At 33.2% G+C, this 25180-nt stretch overlaps 1 protein-coding gene across 1 annotated transcript in view; it reads left to right on the top strand.

Moving 5' to 3' along the window:
* The first annotated feature begins 4217 nt into the window (after positions 1-4217).
* LOC128219373 (orexin receptor type 2-like) overlaps positions 4218-25180 on the top strand; it is a 107464-nt gene continuing 86501 nt past the window's right edge. The window contains exon 1 of the mRNA XM_052927182.1: positions 4218-4290. Within this exon, the coding sequence (XP_052783142.1) occupies positions 4218-4290 (73 nt within the window). The remainder of the gene's footprint in view (positions 4291-25180) is intronic.

Here is a 25180-nt window from a genome sequence, read left to right as displayed (position 1 = left end):
TCGATTAGTTCGAATAAGGTGGCAAAAGCGTCTACACACTTTCAATTCATTCAGCATAATTTTAAATGATCAAACTACGTTTTGAGTACGAACTAAGCGATTTGCATTACGAGTCGAGTTCGTTCGTGTTTTTTAAAACTGTCTAGCATTATATTTATACGGCAGGAAAATGATTAGCCTTAATAAAAATTGAAAACAGCTACCTTTATAACTGTTAATTAGCATTTCGCATCGCAGCGTTTAGTGTTGACACAGCGCGGAGAGGACGCGGGGCAGAGTAATGAAATAAACTCGGTGTGCGATATTTTTATATCGCAGGGTCAAGCTATTTCTTTAGAAGTGTCAATACTCAGGGGCTACTGAAGCGACCTGGATGGTAAATCCCATGAATGACGCTCGTTAACATTGAAAGAAATTTTAAAATGCACCAAAGTTAAATGACCTCATCTCCGAAAAAAAATGAAATGCATCGGAGCCAAAACGTTGAAGTACACGACATGACACGCTATATTACGTGTTGTAATTTATTTAAGAAATATCATTTATGCATATGATATGCGGGCTTATGATGCGTTTCGACATGAAAATGCAATCAATACAAATCTCCTAATGTAGAGTCATTATGCAAAACATTATGCGTATTCTGAAGCTCAATATCGCCTAATGCTGATTGATTAAACCTTAAAAAGCTTTCCAGCATGTTTGTTTCCTGTTAATGGTGTTGATTTCAGTAGTTGGAAGCAAGTAAAGTATGAATTTTATTTTAAAGGAAATAGTGTGTTAGCCATTCTCTCCTAGGGGTTTTACTATTTCGAGTTTTTCGCAAGAAAACATCGCATAGAAGGCGAGGTCATATGCAGTGTATCTTTCATCGTTTATCGACTTGTCATGGGCATTTGCAGCACAGTCTAAATAATGTAATACAGTTAGTTTTCTAAGTTTTCGTTGGACGTTTTTTTCACATTGTGAAAAGGTTATACATAAATAGCTTATAAACATTTTTATGCATACAAAAGAGCTAGCCTTATCAAGATTTTGGTATTCTTTTAATGAAATATATTGCTTTTTTATTCATTCACGGAATCTGAATTCAATTATTTTGGGAAAATGTCATAATATTTTGGAGAAAATGAACTCTTTTTCGCAAGAGGAAACACCCTTTAGAAGGCAGTTAATTGCACCAAAAAAAAAACACACTGTCAATTCAATTTAAAAGAATATTAATACACGTACATGATTTTTACACTAAAATAAAGGTAACAGAAAAGTTATTCATAACAATTATATTAGTATTGAAAGTAGTAACAACGCATACAAAATATATGTTGAACATTAGCTAAATTTATTTCCCTTTCTGACCTAGCACCCTGTCCTTTTACAAATTCTGGCCTGTACACTCTGCACTTGGTTTTTGAAGTGTAACGGAATATACCTCTTTATCTTTAAGGGACTAGACACCAGATGATACAATTGCAAGGAAAAAAGAAAATCGTCAAAAACTTACATACGTTTGACATCGTTTTGCACCATGCATTTAACCTTATTTCCTGATGTATCACAGTTTTCCAAAGCGAAATCGACTTGGGTTGTCTACCACATTAATTCAAGCAGGTTTAAAAATAGCGTCGGATATTAATCAGTATTCATAAAAATATATCATTTAAAATAGGGAGTCCATATGCGCTAAGAAACTCAGATGAGACATCAACATGATCGTTGCGTTTATTTTACCATGTTAAGTGATTCATTATAGGCCTCATACTAGCTCGCATTGGCAAATGTCGGCTTGTTTTGTGGAGATACTGTATTTGCAGATGTTTATAGCTTCTGGTATCTGGCCCTTAAAATATGAATATGCACTATTGCTATCCATAAATCATGAGCATTGAAGGTGCTAAGATAATTTGGGAATACCATAGTGGTTGTCGAGACGGATTTGATGATGTAAAGCTTTGGAGAAGGTGACTGTATATGCACTAACAAACTGCGCTATGCAGAAGGACTGCACGACGATGGATAGCCTATTTGCAGTTTCGTACGAGTCTCAGTAAATGATGTATAGATAATTTGTTAGTCAATACATGTTGAAAAAATGTATTCCATACTGTATTTTGCTTCCTTACAACTTACAACATCACTTGACAGATTCTAAGTGTATATCACTTATTGTTTGCAGAGTTCACAAACCAATCGTCTTTACATCTTGTTTCGTAATGATATAACACACTATAACAAAGTTTTTATATTAAACCCACAATTATTGCGCATTACAAACATAAACAGTTCTTACAAATATGGCATGTTCAGTTTTGATGCAATTTCAATTCATGTTAACTTCATCTCGCAAACACCACTTCATTTCTTTGCATCATCAAAATCGAGTCTCGTCACCTACTTTACCACTCTTATAGTTTCTCAGCACTTTCGGTGCTTTGATTATTATATGTCTACAAAGGATATAAAATGATAGTAAAGTAAAACTATTTTATGTAAAGCGCAATAAATTGTCTTTGTAAAGGATCGATAAAGACGTATTGGACTAATCCTATCTAGGAATGAAGAAATGAAAGCATTAAATTACAATACCAGACGTCGTAAACATTGATGTTATGTTATATGAATAGAAATCCGTTAACAGAAGATTCGAAATATTTATATCCGATAAGTAGAAACAATTAGCGATACGAGTGCTATATTTGAACGTGGAGTTTATTAAATAGAAGTTGATTTCTTGTTCTGGGTAAAAACGTGATGTCTTTAATGGGAACAAAAAGCTATATTTCACGAGTGGCGTCAGTTCTGGACGATTTATTTTCACAAGTTTGTGTTGGTTGACACGAAGTGATTCTTCTTTGTGATGTTACACCGAAAAAAAGAAACGTTTTTGTTTTATTTTACACATTGAAAGCATAAAAAATGATATTATCTGTAGTTTTTCGGAAAAGCGCGCCAAGCTGTTTATGGACGAAACACCATTTCGGAATTGTCATCATGTAGATTCTGTCTGAACCCTCGTGCGCGCTAAAGTTTATTAAAGTTGCCAGAGCGGGCTTACATCCTAAACATTGACGTTGATAAGGCTTTGAATTGTTCAACGATTGAAGAGTTCGACTGGTTCATGATACCCTTCGAGCCGAACAAAAGAAGTTGTGGCAACACGGTTCTAAAGATATAAACTTTAAGGTCAGTTTAGGTTGCTGCAAAGCGTCCGTAGAATAGAGTGATTAGCACTTCAATTCCGTTCTCCGTTCGATCATTCGTTTTAGCATTGGCATGTACCAGCAACCACATCTTGGTCATTTATCAACCACTTGTATCCATAATATTGTGAACTCTCTGATAATCTTTACTTGTCAACCATGGAGTTTTGTGTAATTGTTTCTAGATAAACAAAATGGGAAAGTTAGGTTGGCTTGGCACAAAGGACCTTAAACTTTATCTTTCCGCGTTGGTCTTTGAGTTAGGCGTAAGCGCACGTTTCTGGGCGGTGTAAGCTTTGTTCCATGTGTTTTTAGCCGCCTTAATCTTCAAACTTGCGTATAATTGCAAAATGACACGAAACGAGACAATTCATCCTCCCTAGATTGCCTATTTCATATTATCGTGCGGTTGCTGAGGTTTGCTTTTTACTCTTCTAACCCATTAGTGAACAGATCAACAGCTGTGGGAATACTTTTAAATGAAAGGGCATGATTTATTCACTATTCAGACATGTCTTTATTTAAATTGTTTCAAAGATATGTATTATTTTTTTCGATACTTTGTTTTTCTATGTGAAAGAAACTCAAAGTACTTTTATGTTCTTTTTTTTCTATTGAAAATCTTTCTTGCTGCAAGATTTATGTCTCATTGACGGAAAACCACATAGTTTATGTAGATCCCTTTTCACTGAAAATACACATAATGATTCACTTTGGGTAATGATTATATCACAGATGTATTGTTTGATATTCCCTTTTTTTAATTATGTGACATTACATTAACTGACATAATTACTAGTGACAGGCCGATGATCGCCGATAATCGATTATATCGGCTGACATTCATACCTCGACGATCGGCGACGTCATCGTTGCACAATCGAATAATCAAAAAAAATTGGTTCAAGTTAAGTAAATTTCCAATTTTTTAAAGCGCAGTAATTTATAGCTATGGTGAGTAACCGCTTCTTTGAGTTTTAACAATACTTTCCATTAGTTTTGCGTTTAAATAAAAAAATGGCAGACAGCGATGCTGATCATTCGGAAATCCTCGGCCATTTGAATCGAAAACAACAGCGGATGTGTGCCGGTACGTAAGTTGAAGTAGTTCGTAAATGTTTGAATTATATCATTAATTAAATGTAGTGTTTTAGTGTTGTATTTATTTATCTTATTTTAAATTAATTGCTAGTGAAGTGTATTATTGCAAACATAATTAGGAATCCCAATGATTAAGTTATAAAGTTTAATTGCTAAATAAAATTACAACGCGATCTTCATGCAGCGGACTTAAACGTACCGCTTTTTAGGTATCTAACCGTTCAAATACATCCGAGGTTGTTTTCGATAAAAATGGCCGAGGAGTTCCGATTGCGATGCCGATCACACAACATTTGATTACGCTGGTAATAGGTCGTCCAGGTGCTGGAAAGTGTTTGGTTTCTACAAAAAAACTCCAGGACAACCAACGAAGCAAAACCTAGACATGGGACCCGCAGTGTGTAAACTCTGTCGGAATACGTACGCGAATAAGGGAAAGAACGAAAAGTGTTTTTGAACAGTAACATACAACTAAAATTGTGAAATGCAACGATTGAAGACCAACCGAAGAATTATCAACTAAGCCGTGAATTTTTCACACTATTTTGTAAACTAATTTCCAAATCTGTTTTCGATTAGGAATGGCACCTTTGTTGCAATCAATTTAACATATTTAGCGTGTTTATATATATACCTTTGTTGCAATCAATTTAACATATTTAGCGTGTTTATATATATACCTTTGTTGCAATCAATTTAACATATTTAGCGTGTTTATATATATATATATATATATATATATATATATATATATATATATATATATATATATATATATATATATATATACCTTTGTTGCAATCAATTTAACATATTTAGCGTGTTTATATATATACCTTTGTTGCAATCAATTTAACATATTTAGCGTATTTATATATATACCTTTGTTGCAATCAATTTAACATATTTAGCGTGTTTATATATTATATACCTTTGTTGCAATCAATTTAACATATTTAGCGTGTTTTATATATATATACCTTTGTTGCAATCAATTTAACATATTTAGCGCGTTTATATATATATACCTTTGTTGCAATCAATTTAACATATTTAGCGTGTTTTATTTATACATAAGGCCAATCCCAAGATGTAAATACAATGCTAACCATTTGTAATTAGACTAAATAAAACTGGCAAAGCAGCAATCAAATTCCATAACCGATCGTCCTGTATACACTAGATCTGTAGATGTACAAATTCTTATTTTTCTGAAGACCCATTCTTATTGAAAAACATACCTTTTGTAACAAATATCCTGCAATAAGCATGATAAAAAGATTTGCTGGTTTAATATTTAATGGGTTTTAACGGAAAGCGACCATCAATATTATTAAACATGTTTTTTTTTTCATTTTAAAATATCCCTGATGAAGGTTTTCAAACGTTTTTCAACTTTCAGCAAACACATCCAACTTACTTCCACATATAAATTCATGCCATTCAGAAGTGGCCACAAACACTGCAACAACCTCGAAGCAGCCAAAGCTATGTTTCGAAAAGCCCAAGCCAAAGACCATTGCTGCGAGTAGAAAAGCAGACCTTGATGATGCAGTTAAAAAGCTCATAATTGGCTAGTCCTTGCCCAGCAGTTTGGTGGACAATCAATACTTCAAGTCATTTGTAACACTTCTTGATCCAAAGTAAGTATAAGTATTTAAAAAAAATCAATTCATTATTGGTATCAATTATATTTAAAATAAAAGTTATTGTAAAATGTTTCCTCAAAAACATGGAATTGAAAAGAGCAAAAAATTTGAACAGTCTGTAAAGGAATCGAACACCATTTAGCCAATAATTTGAAAGTTGTTTCTCTGAATGTAGTTTAATAACAGTAGAAACATGTAACAATTCAAATGAAGAAGAAATAATTTGATACAAAATGACAAATATTAAATTAAGAAAATTCATTATTGGTATCAATTATATTTAAAATAAAAGTTATTGTAAAATGTTTCCTCAAAAACATGGAATTGAAAACAGCAAAAAATTTGAACAGTCTGTAAAGGAATCGAACACCATTTAGCCAATAATTTGAAAGTTGTTTCTCTGAATGTAGTTTTAATAACAGTAGAAACATGTAACAATTTAAATGAAGAAGAAATAATTTGATACAAAATGACAAATATTAAATTAAGAAAAAGTTTCTGTGCTTTAATTATTTCTTATTCTTATGTGTACAATGGGCCTAAAAATTGCACTTATTTCTTGATTACAATATTTATTGGACAAAACTAAAGATTATTTTTGAGGTAGGCCTTTGATAACTGTAAGTTGATGATGTAAAGCAACCAGTTTGCATGTTGGTTGCGCCAGAAAACCGTAAGATATTCTGTTATCTGAGTCTCAGCACTCTGGTATCATCCCAGCTTCTATTTTCGTATGTAAACCTTCAGCCATCTCACTAAAAAGCAATCGCTAGCAGAATTTAAAACTTTCTAGTGATATCTTGCTTTTTAATGTTCACTTTATTATATTGATGCATGCCCATTATTAGACTCGGAATGAACACGTTTTAAAAGAGTTTTTTGATATCAAGATACACTCCTCCAAGTCACAGAAAGATGATAAGAGATTTAGCTACTAAAAAGGTGCGATGTCGGTGAAGGTGGAGAAAGCTATTGAATCTTGTAATAAAATATAACCCATGACGGCTAGGAGAGCTTAAGCACCGAGTCGTACAGTCGAACCACAGTGCATCTTGTTGACAAAAACTTGAAACTAAAACCTCTTGTTTTCGATAATGCCAAATGGAGGGATCCCATACAGCCCAGAATATTTCTGGAAGCCTAGCTGAGACTAAAACTCGCTTGAAGTTGCCGGAGTGCTTGGCAACTACAGATAATGCAGCAAACGAAAATAAGGCATTCCAGCTATTATGCTGGAACCGCTTTGGTTGTTTCGGGCATCGCATTAATTTAATTGTTAGAAAGCCATTTCTGTTCCATGCGTGAAACAAATCTTAACCAAAGCCAGAAAGTTGGTCACCTTCTTCCTTGCTTCGTCTAATGCAACTGACAAAGCAAATACTTCTTTTCCATCATTCTAATCCAAAAGCGAATCAAATATTTATCATGGATGTGGTCACAAGATGGAATTCAACAGTTACTATATGCTAGAACGGGTTTTTGCGCTCACACGCGCAATAGTTGTTGTAGCAAATGATGACGCATGTAGTCTCAGCAAGTCTGCAATGCCAATAATCAAAGCACATGATTGAATTGGCGAAAAAAGTGTGTGATGTTCTATCTTAGTTCAAGTAATAGTCTGTGTGTAGAGAATGTCCCAACAAAGCACAAGGTTATGTATACCCGTTGTTGTGAAACTCACGTGACATCTGGAGGAAAGAATAAAGGATCCTACCGAGATGTGTGAACTGAAAAGAAAAATGAGTTTAGAGCAAACCATAAGATCAGAAAGAGAAGAAATTGCTCTTGCAGTATATGCTCTTAATCCCTACACAAATAACTTTGACTTTTGTACCAGAGAACAGAGAAGAGGCACACGCTTTACAAAGGAGACTAGCCTGTGCAACTGAACTATCAGTTGTTAGGAAAGAACATGAACCGAATAATAATGAGCAAGACGTTCCTTCAATTAAATTTGGGGACGAAAGCACTGAACCTCCAGCCAAAGTTGTGATATTAAAATCTGCTGACAAGGAAGATTGGCTAGATAAGATAGTTTGCACTGGGGAAAGTAGACAAAGTACTGGCAAAGTACCACCACACATGACAGTGCTTGAATGGTGGGAGGCAAACAAAGCATTTTGGCCAAGACTTTCTAGGCTTGCAAAGAAATACTTGTGTTGCCCTGCCTCTTCTGTAGCATCTGAGCGTGTGTTTAGTCTGGCTAGGCAGGTTATGAACAAGAAGAGATGTCGTCTGTCTGCTGACAATGTTGACATGCTAGTTTTCTTAAATAAGAACCTTGAATCCTACTGGTAACGTTATGTTGTTAAACAAGTGTCTTAAAAGTTTTAGTGATATTTTTATTTGTAAATGATTTATTTTATTGTTAATTGAAAAACAGCAAAAGATTGTTAATTACAAAATATACAAGAAATGATTAATAAAATTAACAACATAGGGTATAAATGTTTTCAGATACTCTTAATTAGCATAGCTTATCAGCTGGGATTGCTACTTATAGACTGGTTCGAAGGATAAAGTTTGTAGTGATAAATGAGCGATCACAGTCAACTTAAGTAAACCCTCACCATGGAATTAAAATCCGATTGCCCATCACTACTAATTTTCTTATTCTTTATCAGAAAAGACAATTATCAAGACTAATGTCAGGAAGATAAAATGCTAAAACTAGAAATAGAAAACGTAGGTACATCGTTTGAAGTCATAAGAGCATCAACTGTATAAAACCCCAACTTGATTGAGATTAATGACACGAAGATAAATGCCAGGAATGAAAACAAGAACTTGCCCCAGTTTTTTGAAAAGTATTTATTCAGCTGAGCACACTCTGAGAATACTTTTGTGTCAGTCTTATGTTTGCTTCTTGAATCTTTTTGTACTATTAAGGTACAAGCAACCGTATTTTCTATGCTATATTTTTTTTGTTCAGTTTTGGAAGTTAGGGACGAATTCCAGCTACGGTAAGGCGAATGCTACGGTATTGACACAAACACGTCACGGACTGTATTTGAATTACACGGGCCGGTTATAAATATAGTAATTTGTATTCAGAATATTCATAGGTATCTACTTTAGTTAGTTTACATCGTATCACTTGGGTTTATGTTATCAGAACAAAAATTAAGTCAGTTAATATATTGTGGTATATATCATATGATAAAAGGAAGCTGTCGAAGATTGAATAGCATAGTTCCGTATGTACTGTATAGAGGGTTTTACAATACGTTCATTGTTTTGCCGATTTACCGCTGTTGTCTGTTACTGCTTTATTTCTTGACCAATAACATTGCCAGGAATTTTTAAATTATTTGTTCTGCCAATTTCAGTGTTCAATGTGTTGTGATATAAAGAATGGATTAAGTTAAATATGTGAGGATGGTGTTTATACAACGGCATTTTAAACACTTTGTTTGGTTTTATTAAAACTCGTAATACAGAATAATGAATCTACAAATATATCCAACGTACAGCTCGAAAATAAGGCAACATAATTTACTCTTGTTTTAGACTGCTGAACGTGTCGCGTCACGCGTCATTTAGGCCCTGAGTCGGAGAGGCATCGATAAGGAAACACGTGTAACTGTTCAAATCATATATCTTGAAATATAACGTTTTGTCAATAACTTTTGTCCTTTTGGCACGAAATTCCGTTGTTCGACACATATAGCGCTACATATTTATCTTCTTTTTGATATATTATTCGTAACGTTTATTCTGAGATAGCCTAGGGTTTAACTACATTATATGCACATGAACACTTACATATCCCACGTATCAATGAATAAAAGGAAAACCGGCAAACGTATGTTTTTAAAAGGAGAAACAGCCCTGTCAACTCATGAATGGTACGATGCAAATCATTCAAAGGCATTTGACTTATTAGTAAAATCAGGATTTACATGTATATTCATATAGTCTAACATTGAATGCATAATTGTATAAATCAGGAGGTAAAGCGAAGTGAAAATTAAAACAAAATCAAGTGTAGCGTTCCAAATAAAATTGAAAAACCTTACGAAAGGTATCTTATATGTGAGGTAGCATCGTCTGGCATCTGTTATTGTTCTTAACAAGAGCTGCCACAGTAAGTGACGAAAGCAACGAAGTTCAATCCATTTCCATGGATTATCCAATGGCTAAAATCCAACATTTTGGAGGAGTTTTTATAATATTTAGGCATATGCCGGAGGCCCGAATGATGGTTGACGACAAGTATGAAGAAGTGTTGCAGTAAGAGTTAAAGACATGGGTCTTGTACCCGACAAGACTGCCTTATATTCCAAATACATTTGTGAATTTATCTTAAAATATAGTTACAAAAGTTGAATGTACTAATATGGTTGCCTTTTAAGGATAAATGCATTTATAAATAATTCAAAATACGTCATACAAGACATATATTAAAATCCATGATTTTTTTAATATATAAACTAATCATTGGGTGAAAGAAAAAAATATGTCTTTGTTATACAGTAAACAGATGAATTTTGAGTCACACGTGAATAAGCAAATAAAATTGAATTCAGCAAAACCCTTTAGTAGAATCAATGTAGGAGTATACGGAATAAATATTTAAGAATTAGTACGATCAGAAAAACGCACACTACAACTTAAGAGTAACTTAAGGTGATAGCTGTTCCAGGAACCAGCGAGTGTATTGTTGTTAGCATTAGTGTTCTATTGATGTTAATTTAAGAACAAGTGAGCATAAAGTGACGAACAGATTCAACTTCCCCATAGAGACATTTTTGCGAAGGAACCATATTCTGACGAAATAGATCGTGATTTAATGAACTGCAGCCAAGTCTTAAATGTTGTTCGCTGTTTCTTGTTTGAGATATTTTGTTTTTGTGTTCAAAATCTTTAGCGTTTACCCTGTGCAATTAAACGGGGTTGATGTTTACACGTTTGTCTACTGAGCTTGTTTCTGTAGTTTTTCACAGACATATTAACCTTGTATAAATAATATGTACATGCCTACGGCTAGTATTAAAATACATCGGCAGTTTACGAGTTTAAATTTCACCGTGCATGACAAAAATACAGCCCTGACACGGAATCAAGTAAAAGTAAGAAAGGCATTGATTATATTTTCATTTGATATCCACAACAAGGATTCCTATGCTAATTGAGGTTTTAATTGATTTTCCTGTCAGGTTAACGAGAAAAGAGAGTCTTAAAGCTACTAAACAATGGACATAATTTCAATTTCAGCTATATTTGGTCGCTGCAGCTTTGTGAATGTACAAGGACTTTTGGGACAGATTTCTGATGTTATTATTGGATTATGGAAGTAGGTGACACTCAAACTGCATTATACTGCATAAAGGACGTGGTGTTTTGGTGTGTTATCAAGATGAGAAATTAAGTTCTTACAGCTGAATATTTAGTTATTTGTTTTAAAATGAAAATTATGTCGGGAATATTTAAAACACATGATATGAAAACATATTTTAATTGGCCGAAAAAAGGCTGCATAATTATTTCACACATATGATACAGAACAATAGCAGCCAAATCACCCTTTAATCGGGGAAATATGAATAAACACAATACATGTAATTACAAATAAATTACAAAAATAATACAGTACATGAAGGGCGGGAGGGAGGGTAAAAATATTAGACGACCGTCCCCGCGACTTAAATTTTAACAATGAATGTGAGCGCCAAATACAGGTAATCAAGCGTAGAATTACCGAAAAGGAATGAAAGGGATAAGAGGTACTAGAGTTAACTCCCTTATAATTAAGATTTTGGAAGCAAAAATTGCAAATTATGTCGGGAATATTTAAAACACATGATATGAAAACATATTTTATTTGGCCGAAAAAAGGCTGCATAATTATTTCACACATATGATACAGAACAATAGCAGCCAAATCACCCAAAACAAAAAACTCGGCCAAAAAAATAAATAATTAAATTGACAGAGCTACATGTCTAGCGGCCTGAATCAAAGATTCGTCAGAAAAACGTAAATAACGTAAATAGCAGTCCGACTTCCAGTTGCCAAATAATTGAACAAGTTCACCAGGAACTCCACACTTAAAGTAAAAAGAAGCACCTCCTCTTCTAAAAGAACGACGTGACATCACACAAGGTAGAAGCCACCGATTCAGGACAACGATCAACGGAATCAGAGACGTCAACAGTCTTGGATACACTGTTTTCAACTGCTGAGTTTTCCATGATATTTACTGCAGCCGACTTCTTAAAACGATGAAAAAAGTTCGGCTCGGGGTCCGGCGACGAACTAGAGACCTCAGAATGGTAAACATCAGACGCTAGCAAATGATTAATAGACGAATCAAACGAAAATGCACTGGAAAACTCAGACGTAAGACACAAGTTATCTAGTCAGTCCTGCTTGTGCGGACAGCAACTGGAACATTCCGGGTGTTCCCGCAGTTCACGATCCTTCATGTAGCAAATAGCACACACATGTTTTACCGTTCGTAAATCCGACCCAATACGAGCTGCGTGAGGTGAAGATTTCTTGCACTCACCCTTCTGATATAAGGAGCAGAACCGCTTTCCCGACGATTCAAGTGACAAACCAGACTGACCGGAAGCGCGCGTCGCAGGAACGGCAGGTCCCCGGTCAAGTAGCAGATTCAAGGTTTCAATGTCTGCAAAACTATCCTGCCATGTACGATTGCCTCTTTCAATGTCAAGCAATATTTCTTGATGAATGTTTAAAATGCACTTCCATTGATAAACATGTGCAAAGCACATCATAGATCGTAAATGTGTAATCCTGCGGTTTATTTCATCCAAAGAAATCCTAGAGCCTTCATGAAATAAATGGATTAAAATTGAACAATACCCCGCAATAAATTGAGTCATGGATAAGTCATTGTACTTGATCTCGGACTGTTTACATAACTGGCTAGGTACAAATGCATGAGGCCACAATTGGGGTCGTTTAACTTGTATATCAGAACATTTCGAAGATTTTCCTGATTTAATTTTCTTTGGTTTAACATTACCTTCCACAATGTTCAAAACTTCAAGCGGAATAAATAATAAATAAAAATATTAGACGACCGTCCCCGCGACTTAAATTTTAACAATGAATGTGAGCGCCAAATACTCTGTTATGAATTCTTACAAATCTATGTTATTACAAGTCCTCCTTTTTGGTAATATATGGTGGACAAAAGGAGTTGTTGATAAAATGATATACAAAAGGAGTTTCATTCTAATCTCTAAAAATCTAAATTTAAAATTATTTGAAATGTAACTGTGACAATAATGTTCTTGAGAACAGTGTATTATCTTTTGACCTCTCTCTTGAGTTGTTTACTTTTAAATCAGAAGCGTTAAGTGCATGAACAACTGCTCCAAAAGCTCAAGAGATATGCATACACTGTTATATAATGTTAAATACCAAGGATTGAGATTTCTTAAATTTGGTTCATTTTTTATTTACATATCAAACAGTGACAATGTGTATTATTGCTAGAATTACTCAACTGTGAAGACATTACTGGAATGGGCTAGAATTTAAGTTGACCATTTTAAGGCACATTCAGAAACGTATCTGAAGAGAGACTTAGTAAAACCGATAATGGTTGATTCTCAATTATGTGATTTATTCACTGTTTATGCATTTCACCACTCCTTATATTGTATGCATGTTATTCATTTATGTAGCTTAAATGCGTATTTAATTTGTTCAATATTTTCTGCAATAAATACTGGTTTAACCAAACACATCTGTGTCAGCGGCATTTTTATCCTGGTGTACATTTCAAAATAAAATTTAAACAAATCGCTAACTGGTCTTCTGGTTATAATTCTAGAAGCTTGAATTTAAGAGAATACACAAATACAGAACATTTCTTTGCAGAAAGTATTTTTTCAAAGATAATGGTGTGGTGGGTAAAACATATAGAATACTATATTTGGTTAGAGTATCGTTCGTGCAATCATTGTTAAGGAATTTTAAGTACTTGGAGTTAAATATGTCATGTTAATTGATGTGAAGATGGCGAATTGGTGTGATTACTTTATTCAAATACCTGCTACATTTTCCGCAGTTTTGAAGAACATTTAAATTAATGGTTATACCTTTTGGCTTTAGGTATTTTATAGATGTTTTCGTTTTGTTTTAAGACATACATTTATTGCCGATTTTCATGTTGGAATTTCGTAAAGGCACTTCTTTGAACATTCGTTGAATACAAACTTGTGTTTAGAAAGTATATATGCTGTTTTGTACTTTAAATGTTAAAAATATGTTGCTTCCTTAGCAAAATTTATTTATTTTTAGGCTCGGAATCCATTTTGAAGCACCCAGTACGACCATATTTGAAACAAATTAATTTCTTTGGTTCATTTATAATGTTCTTTGTCAGTAACGGTAGGAATTTTGCATAAACAGAAACCCCATGTCTTTGATTTAAGCAAAATTGTATTCTTAAAAATCCAAAGGTAAATACATGCAATGATTATGGACCAAATCATAAATATATAAACGGTGATGGTTTTGTTTGGTTTTTGAGAAGACAAAAGTTTGTGCTTTTGTTTCATGTTTCTTGTTTGCTATTGTTTTGTATTGTGTTTTATGTTTTTGGCGTTCATCCTGTGTCATTAAACGGGGTTTATGTTTAAATTTTTGGCTACTGAACTTGTTTTTCTAACAAATATTTTTCTCACAAATTTAGGTTATATCGTGCTTAAACAAGTCACATCACTTTGCAACACCAGACGTAAGACAAATCTATTTCCTACAGGCAGATTTGTTGGGCCACATAATAATATTTATCAAGTTCTGAATAGAAATTCACTTATGGGGTGATGTTAATATGTGTCAAAGAGCTCTAGCTCATGGCGGGATACGTGATATTATTGTAAACAACACTTTTCTGTTATGTGTTATATATTTCATGTCAGATTGAACTATACAGATTGGTAAGTTACGGTTGATATGTGACCTGTTTTTGCTTTACATTCTTATCGAACGAATATGTGAACGGATGCAATAGCGATATATTCCATATTTCAAAATATTAAAAATTGATCAACCATTTACAGTTGCGTTCATGCCCGAGCCGAAAATGGATGTATTTTGTACGAGACGGAATGGCGTCTAGAATCATGATTAGATACGTTTGGAAGTTAATTAGCCACAAACAGATTATGTTGACGAGTTAATGAATAAATGAAGTGTCTGCAAAATAACATTTTAATATGCAAAATGACCAGCTCATATCGGTGAAATGACAAACTTATAAGAACACAGTTAAGGTAAATGACACATTACAGAAACAAATTCAAATACAAGTATAGCTTATCAGACGTAATTATATATGGTAGATAACATATACAAAATAAGACCTACAGTATGTTTGATAGGCGACTGATTTAAAAGTAATACAATTTAAACTCTCGGAAAAGCCCAGTAGCGAAAACAATAACAAAGACCTTGTTTATAGGCTCAACTTTAAAGTCCCACATACACTAAATCAAAGACACTTAAATATTTAATACACAAATAACGGACTACCAATGTATCAACTCATCTGTATATATTAATGTTAGGTTTACGCGTTTGCAATAGTCAAAAACATTTCTAATTAAATTTAGGGTGAAGTCGAGTTTATGAATACCACAGTCAAACAAGTCTCACCACTTCACAATATTAGCTTTTACCAATATTAACTTTATGTTAATAATGTTAACGATAACTTTTAAATACATGTTCGGCACGAAAAACACTCGAACAAGCGCATAGTCTAGTTCGAAAAGTCTTTTTTGAGTGTGTATTTTTCCATCAATTAGCAGCTTTACCTTATTGGCTTTTGATAGTCGTATTTTCTGTTTTTCACTATTTGTTTTATTTGCTCCGCAAAGCTCGAACACACAAAATTATTGGAATAAATCAACAAAGGTTTGCGTTATTGAAAATATGTCAATATAGTCTAGCCATTAGTTGGTTTGATTCATTATAACTTTAAGAACGTAAACAAGGTGATTAAAGATATCGTTAACTGTTTTATGATGTCCTCACGTACGTGAATATAAACAGGTTTAACTTAAACACCTATGGCAAATCTTGACAACAATTATTTTTGATAATGAATGTGCTGTTCCCTGAAATATAAATTGATTGACGACATATTTGCACTGTACTTTCTGTTAGGAGTAAATGCATTATATTAAGAATAATGAAGAAATAACTGCTTTAAACCCGCGCTTTAAATATGATTAAAATGAGAAATTTGAACATTGATTGTTTATAACTAAATTCAATGCATACAAATCTGCCATTGGGATGCAAGTTTGATCAAAAGCAATCGCCTGAGACATCATTTTAAACCCTACCTTTAACTAAGAATAAATTTTTTTCGCCGATATTCCAGACACGATTAAGTAAATACTTTTTAAGTGATTCGCTGTTTATTGTGCGATAAAGAACTTATGTAAACGATAGATACGCTATGTTCGACACAAGTACATACGATTCTTTGTTTATTTTTAAACGATTGAGAAACTGTTTATAATAATATTTTATTATTGTTTTTGCGTTGGCAAGATGCTACGCGAAAGTGGTCTGATACGGTGAAGGAAAACGGGGTTCCTAAAAGGACACCCACTTGTAGTCCGGCTTGGTTTCGATTTTAACATGCGCCCTGACCAGTATCGATCCTATGCGTCATTGTTGCAAAGCCATTGACCTCTCTCGCAAGGGTTTAAGGGTCTTTGTTTTATAAAGAATCCCAGAAGATTTGCGGACAGGTTGATGATCGGTCTATACTAGATAAAAACCATAAACTAACCATATTTGCGGTCAAAGTTGCCAATACGTTGTCAAACAACCATTGCCATATTGCTAAGTCACTCGATTAAAATTCGACAATCAGGCCCATATTCTAAATATGGAAAAAAGAGGGTTACAGTTGTCTCAGCGGTGGGCCGTTGCAATTGAATCAGTCATATAGAGGTTACATCAAAGTTGCAAGGGGTTGCAAGTTGTTTGTGTAGTAGGGGCTGAAGGACCAATCAAAATGCAATTTTTACAATTCATGATTCTTACCCGCTTAATTACTTCGCGGCATTTTTTTTTTTGTTTACAGCAAAACATTTAACCCTGTCTTAGTCTAACGTAATGATAAGGGTGATTGAGGCCTTAATATTTTGGAAATCGTTTTGATCTAATGGGGGAATCTAAATGTCTTCAAAACTTCATAAATATGTCTATAGATTATAGATCATGAAGTTGGTGTGTTCAAAGAAAGTGGTATCGACGACATTAGTACGTTTAAATGATTATATAATTATAACTATGTCCGACTAATGTCACTAATAGTTAATTATTAAAATCGATGGTAATTACATCATTGAATATAAAATCGTGTTCAGAATTCAAATTAACAGTACATAATTTGAACAATATAATATTCGAACTCATTCATTATAAAATTGTGTAGTTTAAGTTTGACAGTGAAACCGTAAAAATCAGATCAATATTTCTTTAACTTATGTGCTACCATATTTTTTTTCAAATCGAAAGAGATGATAAATGTTTTGGCTGATTTATATGATTTCGTTTTTTTTGGCATTCTTATCATCATTTTCCCATCATATGATAAATATACCTAAACAATATAGCTGAGCATCTGTCTTAAGACAAGTGCCCTTTTGGGACGACAGTCTTTATTTTAAGTACAGTCGAACCTCGTTGGCTCGAACTCCCAGGGACCGGCAAAAGTACCTCGAGCCTCAGAAAATTCGAGCCAAGCGGGATTGTTAACCTTCAGTATAAAGAAATCGGTCCTTTTCATCTAGTTCGAGCCAACGAGGAATTCGAGCCAAGCGAGTTCGAGCCAACGGGGTTCGACTGTACGCATATTCAGATGTCTTGTGGCAGTTCAAACGATTTGGTTATAGTGAACAAAATTGTTTTTAAAGCATTTTGAGTATTGACAACCACTGATCAAGATGCTACATCCGACAGAGGAAAAAAAATGCTAATGAACCGTTAAAAAATGATTATATCAATCTGTTAAAAATGACAAAATGTTATATTGATGATCGATTACGTTTGAGTTTGAGCATGGACAATGTTTACATATACACTCTTTGCGTATTAAACTCTTATACAGGACTTCATACGAATAGTACCAGAACGAAATTCACTCAATATGTTCCCTACCTACTGCAACATTTACCTCCAACAATTCCTAATATTTTGACTAAAATACATAAAAAAATGTATGATTACACTCTCTTTCGGTGTGTATTATTACGTCAAGGCAGACTACAGCGTGAATAATAATTATCCAATATAGGTTTAAGTTCGTGACAGTATTTATTGACATTCTATCTTGGCATAACTTCGTTATTATTCAATCATAATAGTCAGTGCTTGTAGGATGTTTACCAGAAAAAAATCATATTTCAAATTGTTCATCAATCAGATTTTTGGACACTACAATGTTAATCAATAGAAATCTGCTGGTTGAAGAGCTATAAAAAACAACACCACCATAACATTTTTGATAAATACGCAAAACGAGCAATACCGTTATGATTAATATGCAATCGAAACATGTTTAACTGCTGTTTTAACATCACCATTGCGTTAGTGTCACTGTTGCTTATTTTAACAGTTAATTTCCTGGTGTAGACAGCAGGAATTTGGAAACGATCCATGGACGCATGTGGAGTCATGACTTTACCACTGGGGCAACAGAGAGAGAGAGCGCTTTCTGGAACTTGTCTAAATCAGACAAAAGGTTACCATGAGATGGTGAAAGTGTTAATATGCAAAGGCAAGAAAATGTCAGTTTTTATTATCAAGTTATTATTTTACATACATTATGTACCTTTAAAATTAAAGCTTTATCTTCATACTTAAGTAGCGTCGTTGAATGTTTTAGAATACATTTATATGTTAATATATTCGCAGTTTCAGGTTTTTGTTAAAGCTGTTAGAGAAGATATGTTATCTTTGAATAGAAATCAGACGCAGAAACTCTCTTATATAGAATTGCAAGCAATATTCAAGCTCATGGTTTGCAATAATGATTTTAAACAGCTGAAAATAGAAGAATAAATAAGACAAAAAGATGGTGACATTTAATGTGAAAGTTTTCAAATCATGGCGTCCAAAATCCTGCATTAATGGGTAAAACGTCAGGAGACCGCATTACAGAAGTCACGCTACAAAAATGTAAAGTGGCAAGAACAAAAACGAAAGAAAAGAAAAAAAACACATTAACATTTTTGGATGGTTTTATGCATTCACATCATACCATTTTAAAATGTCATGCCATGAGTAACGCGTTAATTATACATTCATAAGAGAATTGGGTATAGTCTATTTTATACTAAAGAAAACTTCAGATAAGACCAGAAGTTCAGAAATTATTTAAAAGTTATCGATGATATTTATATAAGAATCTAACTTGGTATTTTTATATCGTATATAAATATCATTTATGGCCGGACACATATTTCGTTTCAGTAAGTGGACATAGTAATTTTGGGTTGTATTACCTCATGAGATCGAAAATCGGCTTCCAAAATGTGATTTCTTTTTTTATTTACAAGTGTTAAGCAATTTCCTGCAGTCGAGACTTCCATAATTTGTTTGTTTAATTTCTATCGTTCATAATATGACTTTTTTACAAATTCATAATATTTTGGTTGCGTGTATGATATAAACGACGTGTTTTTCGTATTGCACTCGGATATAAATCCCTAAGTATTGGTCGCATATATCCGTGTACCCATTGTGTATGAAGGGTAAGCTTGCATTTTTCTTGAATAACTTAACAATTTCGTAAACGTACCCTGATGCATTTATAAAGCATTTATATTGCATAAATGATGCAACATTCACTCTTTACTGATGTCTACATTTTAAAACCTTATTCACAACGATTAAAATGAAAGGAATTTTAAAACTGAGAACGTAAGATTATAGACGCTTATTGTAAAAACATCCCACTAGCAGCATATTTTGTTCATATTTACAATAGATTATAGACGCTAATTGTAAAACATCCCACTAGCACCATATTTTGTTCATACTTACATTAGATTATAAACGCTAATTGTAAAATATCCCACTAGCACCATATTTTGTTCATACTTACATTAGATTATAGATGCTAATTGTAAAATATCCCACAAGCACAATGTTTTGTTCATACTTACATTAGATTATAGACGCTAATTGTAAAAACATCCCACTAGCACCATATTTTGTTCATACTTACATTAGATTATAGACGCTAATTGTAAAATATCCCACTAGCACTATATTTTGTTCATACTTACATTAGATTATAGACGCTTATTGTAAAACATCCTACTAGCACCATATTTTGTTCATACTTACATTAGATTATAGACGCTAATTGTAAAAACATCACACTGCACCATATTTTGTTCATACTTACGATAGATTACAGACGATAATTGTAAAAATATCCCACTAGCAGCATATTTTGTTCATACTTACATTAGATTATAGACGCTAATTGTAAAAACATCCCACTGCACCATATCTTGTTCATACTTACATTAGATTATAGACGCTTATTGTAAAAACATCCCACTAGCACCATATTTTGTTCATACTTACATTAGATTATAGACGCTTATTGTAAAAACATCCCACTAGCAGCATATTTTGTTCATACTTACATTAAATTATAGACGCTAATTATAAAATATCCCACTAGCACCATATTTTGTTAATACTTACATTAGATTATAGACGCTTATTGTAAGAACATCCCACTAGCACCATATTTTGTTCATACTTACATTAGATTATAGACGCTAATTGTAAAAATATCCCACTAGCAGCATTTTCTGTTCATACTTACAATAGATTATGGACGCTTATTGTAAAACCTCCCACTAGCACCATATTTTGGTCATACTTATATTAGATTATAGACGCTAATTGTAAAACATCCTACTAGCACCATATTTTGTTCATACTTACATTAGATTATAAACCCTAATTCTAAAACATCCTACTAGCACCATATTTTGTTCATACTTACATTAGTTTATAGACGCTAATTGTAAAACATCCTAATAGCACCATATTTTGTTAATACTTACATTAGATTATAGACACTAATTGTAAAACTTCCTACTAGCACCATATTTTGTTCAAACTTACATTAGATTACAGACACTAATTGTAAAAATATCCCACTAGCACCATATTTTGTTCATATTTACATTAGATTATAGACGCTAATTATAAAATATCCCACTAGCACCATATTTTGTTAATACTTACATTAGATTATAGACGCTAATTGTAAAAGTATCCCACTAACACCATATTTTGTTCATACTTACATTAGATTATAGACGCTAATTGTAAAATATCCCACTAGCACCATGTTTTGTTCATACTTACATTAGATTATAGACGCTAATTGTAAAAGTATCCCACTAACACCATATTTTGTTCATACTTACATTAGATTATAGACGCTAATTGTGAAAATATCCCACTAGCACCATATTTTGTTCATACTTACATTAGATTACAGACGCTAATTGTAAAAATATCTCACTAGCACCATTTTTTGTTCATACCTACCTTGAGGGTATAGACGCTTATTGTCAAAATATTCCACTAGCACTATATTTTGTTCATACTTACATTAGATTATAGAAGATTATTGTAAAAACATCCTACTAGCACCATATTTTGTTCATACTAACATTAGATTATAGACGCTTATTGTAAAAATATCCCACTAGCACCATATTGTGTTCATATTAACATTAGATTATAGACGCTTATTGTAAAAAACATCCCACTAGCACCATATTTTGTTCATATCTACACTAGATTATAGACGCTAATTGTAAAACATCCCATTAGCACCATATTTTGTTCATACTTACATTAGATTATAGACGCTTAATGTAAAAACAACCCACTAGCAGCATATTTTGTTCATACTTACATTAGATTATAGACGCTAATTGTAAAAACATCCCACTAGCACCATATTTTGTTCATACTTACATTAGATTATAGACGCTAATTGTAAAAATATCCCACTAGCACCATATTTTGTTCATACTTACATTAGATTATAGACGCTAATTGTAAAAACATCCCACTAGCACCATATTTTGTTCATACTTACATTAGATTATAGACGCTAATTGTAAAAATATCCCACTAGCACCATGTTTTGTTTATACTTACATCAGATTATAGACGCTAATTGTAAAATATTCCACTAGCACCATATTTTGTTCATACTTACATCAGATTATAGACGCTAATTGTAAAAACATCGCACTAGCACCATATTTTGTTCAAACTTACATTAGATTATAGACGCCAATTGTAAAACATCCCACTAGCACCATATTTTGTTCATACTTACATTAGATTACAGACGCTAATTGTAAAAATATATCACTAGCACTATATATTGTTCATACTTACATTAGATTATAGACGCTAATTGTAAAACATCCCACTAGCACCATATTTTGTTCATACTTACATTGTTTATTTATTTTTTTGCAATTTCGGTATCAAAGAATAAAATAATTCTATACAAGTGTGCGTGTACAAGCATACTTTGATACAAAGCGACAGAAACTAGAATAATACCACAATACAGATCTGAAAGTTCTCCACAGTTCGTCGTTCCCATTGGGCTGGTTAACTAATGTTCCTACAATTCAATGGACATTTGTCAGACAGATGCCTCTCACAAGAGCACACTATTCAAACATCTTTTATAACGACTGGTGCAATTTCATCCCTGGTTTTTGAAACCAAAACATATTAGCTACCAAATTAAAGAACTGATGGGGCGTATTTCGATTTCTGCTACATATACAATGTTTAAAGACCTTCGTTGCTTATTGCTTTTCTTCTAAAATATGGTTGACTAATGTCAACTTTTGGGTCATTGACGAAACGAGACATATACGACATTTTTAATTATAATATGGAATCGCATGGGTAGACCAGGAAGCCAACTCTTTTAAGGAGGAACACATGTAGAGGTTTACATTTTAGGTTTAAAAGACACGCAACAAAAGACAAACAAGTTCTTAATACAACACGGATACGTTTGCATGAAAATATATGTATAAATAGTAACTTATTGGGCTAGCTATTGGTCAAGGTACTTAACATCAAAGTTATGTAAAATTACGAATTACAAATTTATTTTAAAGACCAACCTTAAATTAATGTCATGGTACGCAGCAGATAACCATCAACGGCATTGGTGACAGGATTATATTCATTCTATCTGGAATTATTTGCAATTTCGACAGAAAAATAAAACTTTAAAAATGACTTGATACTTGAATACAGTGTCCGCGCGATATGGTATCACGTTGTTATGGAAACTGAAAAGCCGACATACAGCGTACCATCGTTATATTTAGTTCGTACAAATAGTCAGGATGGCTACGGAAAAACACACATGATCTGGAAAAAATGATGAAAACTGCAAATACCACAATGGTCATTTTATGTTCTCATAACAAATATTTTGTGACAGCTAAGTAGAGCAATTACCAATTGAGACAAAACTAAAGAGACAATCCTGGAAGTCTTAGTGTATTATTGGCATAAAACATATATGACATAAGACAAAATAAACACTTAAATGGACGTATTTAATGGCACATGCAAATCCAGCGTTGGCGAGACAGTTCCTTGTTAATACCGTGACCTTCAATCCGGCTTTTCAATCCATAACTCATGTGCGTCGAAATAAGAGGTCATATTGTAGCAAATTGTCTTTAAAAGCAATTGGCTTGAACTGGCTTTTGCGCATATTTCCATTACTAAACGATCCTAGTCATTATATCTTATCCAAACATATATTAACAAATCCAAACATATAAATTTGTTTCCCTATGTTGTCTGACGTCGGGTTGAACATGACCGTCCCTTACCATCAGTCCTGAGAGTTCCCATTTAATTAGGTCAGACCGTAAGAAAGATACAATTTATTAGTTTTTTAATGATAGTCACATACGCCATGAAAAAAATATCAGTTATTCAAAAATTGTTAAAACAAAGTTTAGTATTACTTTAACGACAAAATCCAGAAACCTACCCATTGGTTGGTTTCATTTGGGATGATTATTCAGATTTAAAATTATCAAAGGTACGACCAAAATCTCAGGACACTGAGGGAATATTCGTACAACTTCATAGTGAAAATTTTCGACAAATTTGTTCAAATTCATTTATTATTTGGATATTTTGCTAACTTGTTTTTATTAAAAAAATCTCAGTTTTCTTTCAATTCATCTAAGAAGAACACATCCCAATCTCTTGACTTTGTTGAAAACTTTCAATAAGATGTTTTTAATACGGCCCCTGGCCTTAGAAAATATTTAAGTGTTAACCTAATACCTCTGTTAACTCTTTTAGCGCCATAATAGCCAGGCGTTTATTAAAAAAAAGGTTGTTTTGCTATTATATTCCGATCGATGATGTTGATGAATATTGGATATGATATTGCAAAGACAAGTAGATTTTGAATATATTTACGTTTATGCGTTGTTCAAACGTTCATGACGAATTTCATGCAATTTGATTGGTTGGCGTCAATTATTTCGCGACTGAGTTTTACTCATCTACAAAAAATATCGTAAATATTTTGTAAGAAAATTTCCTACATATACAGAAAAAGCACGCACTATCAATTTATTGTTAAACAAAGTACTTAAAATCGGACATACCTAAACTTTTTTACAGCGGTTGACAGTCTACCAAACTGTATGTTAGTATTCAAGTTTGTATCAATATTGATATTCGTTGAATGAGAAACATTTTCTTGAAAGTGATTTTCCAGCTTGTTAATTAAAAGCCTTACGTCTGATCTTATCATTGCACAATATTTAAAGGTTAAATTAGTTGATTAAGTGCTTGAACATCTTCGAGAACATTTTTGCTCGGCGCATTTTTTCGACGCACATGGCGCATTCTTTTCCCGCTACTTGTACAGAAATTATGAGGTTAGAGTTAAAATGCAAATTCAAATGAGAGCTTCGTTAAACTCAATATCAGCATAATAACACAATGAAAACTACAGGGAAAGGCCAAGCAACTATTAATCTCACGAGGAAGCTGTGTAGTGTCAGTACGATCAAGGCCTAACGTAAGTTCAAGCGTTTGTTATTCGCTGGCTGAGGCGCTCACATGAATGTTCAATAATGAGTATGGATGTTTTTTCGAGAAAAA

Source organism: Mya arenaria, chromosome 15 (assembly GCF_026914265.1).
Source record: "Mya arenaria isolate MELC-2E11 chromosome 15, ASM2691426v1".
NCBI lineage: Eukaryota > Metazoa > Mollusca > Bivalvia > Myida > Myidae > Mya > Mya arenaria.
Note: the sequence above shows the minus strand (reverse complement) of the source record. Positions and strands in the feature narration are given on the sequence as shown.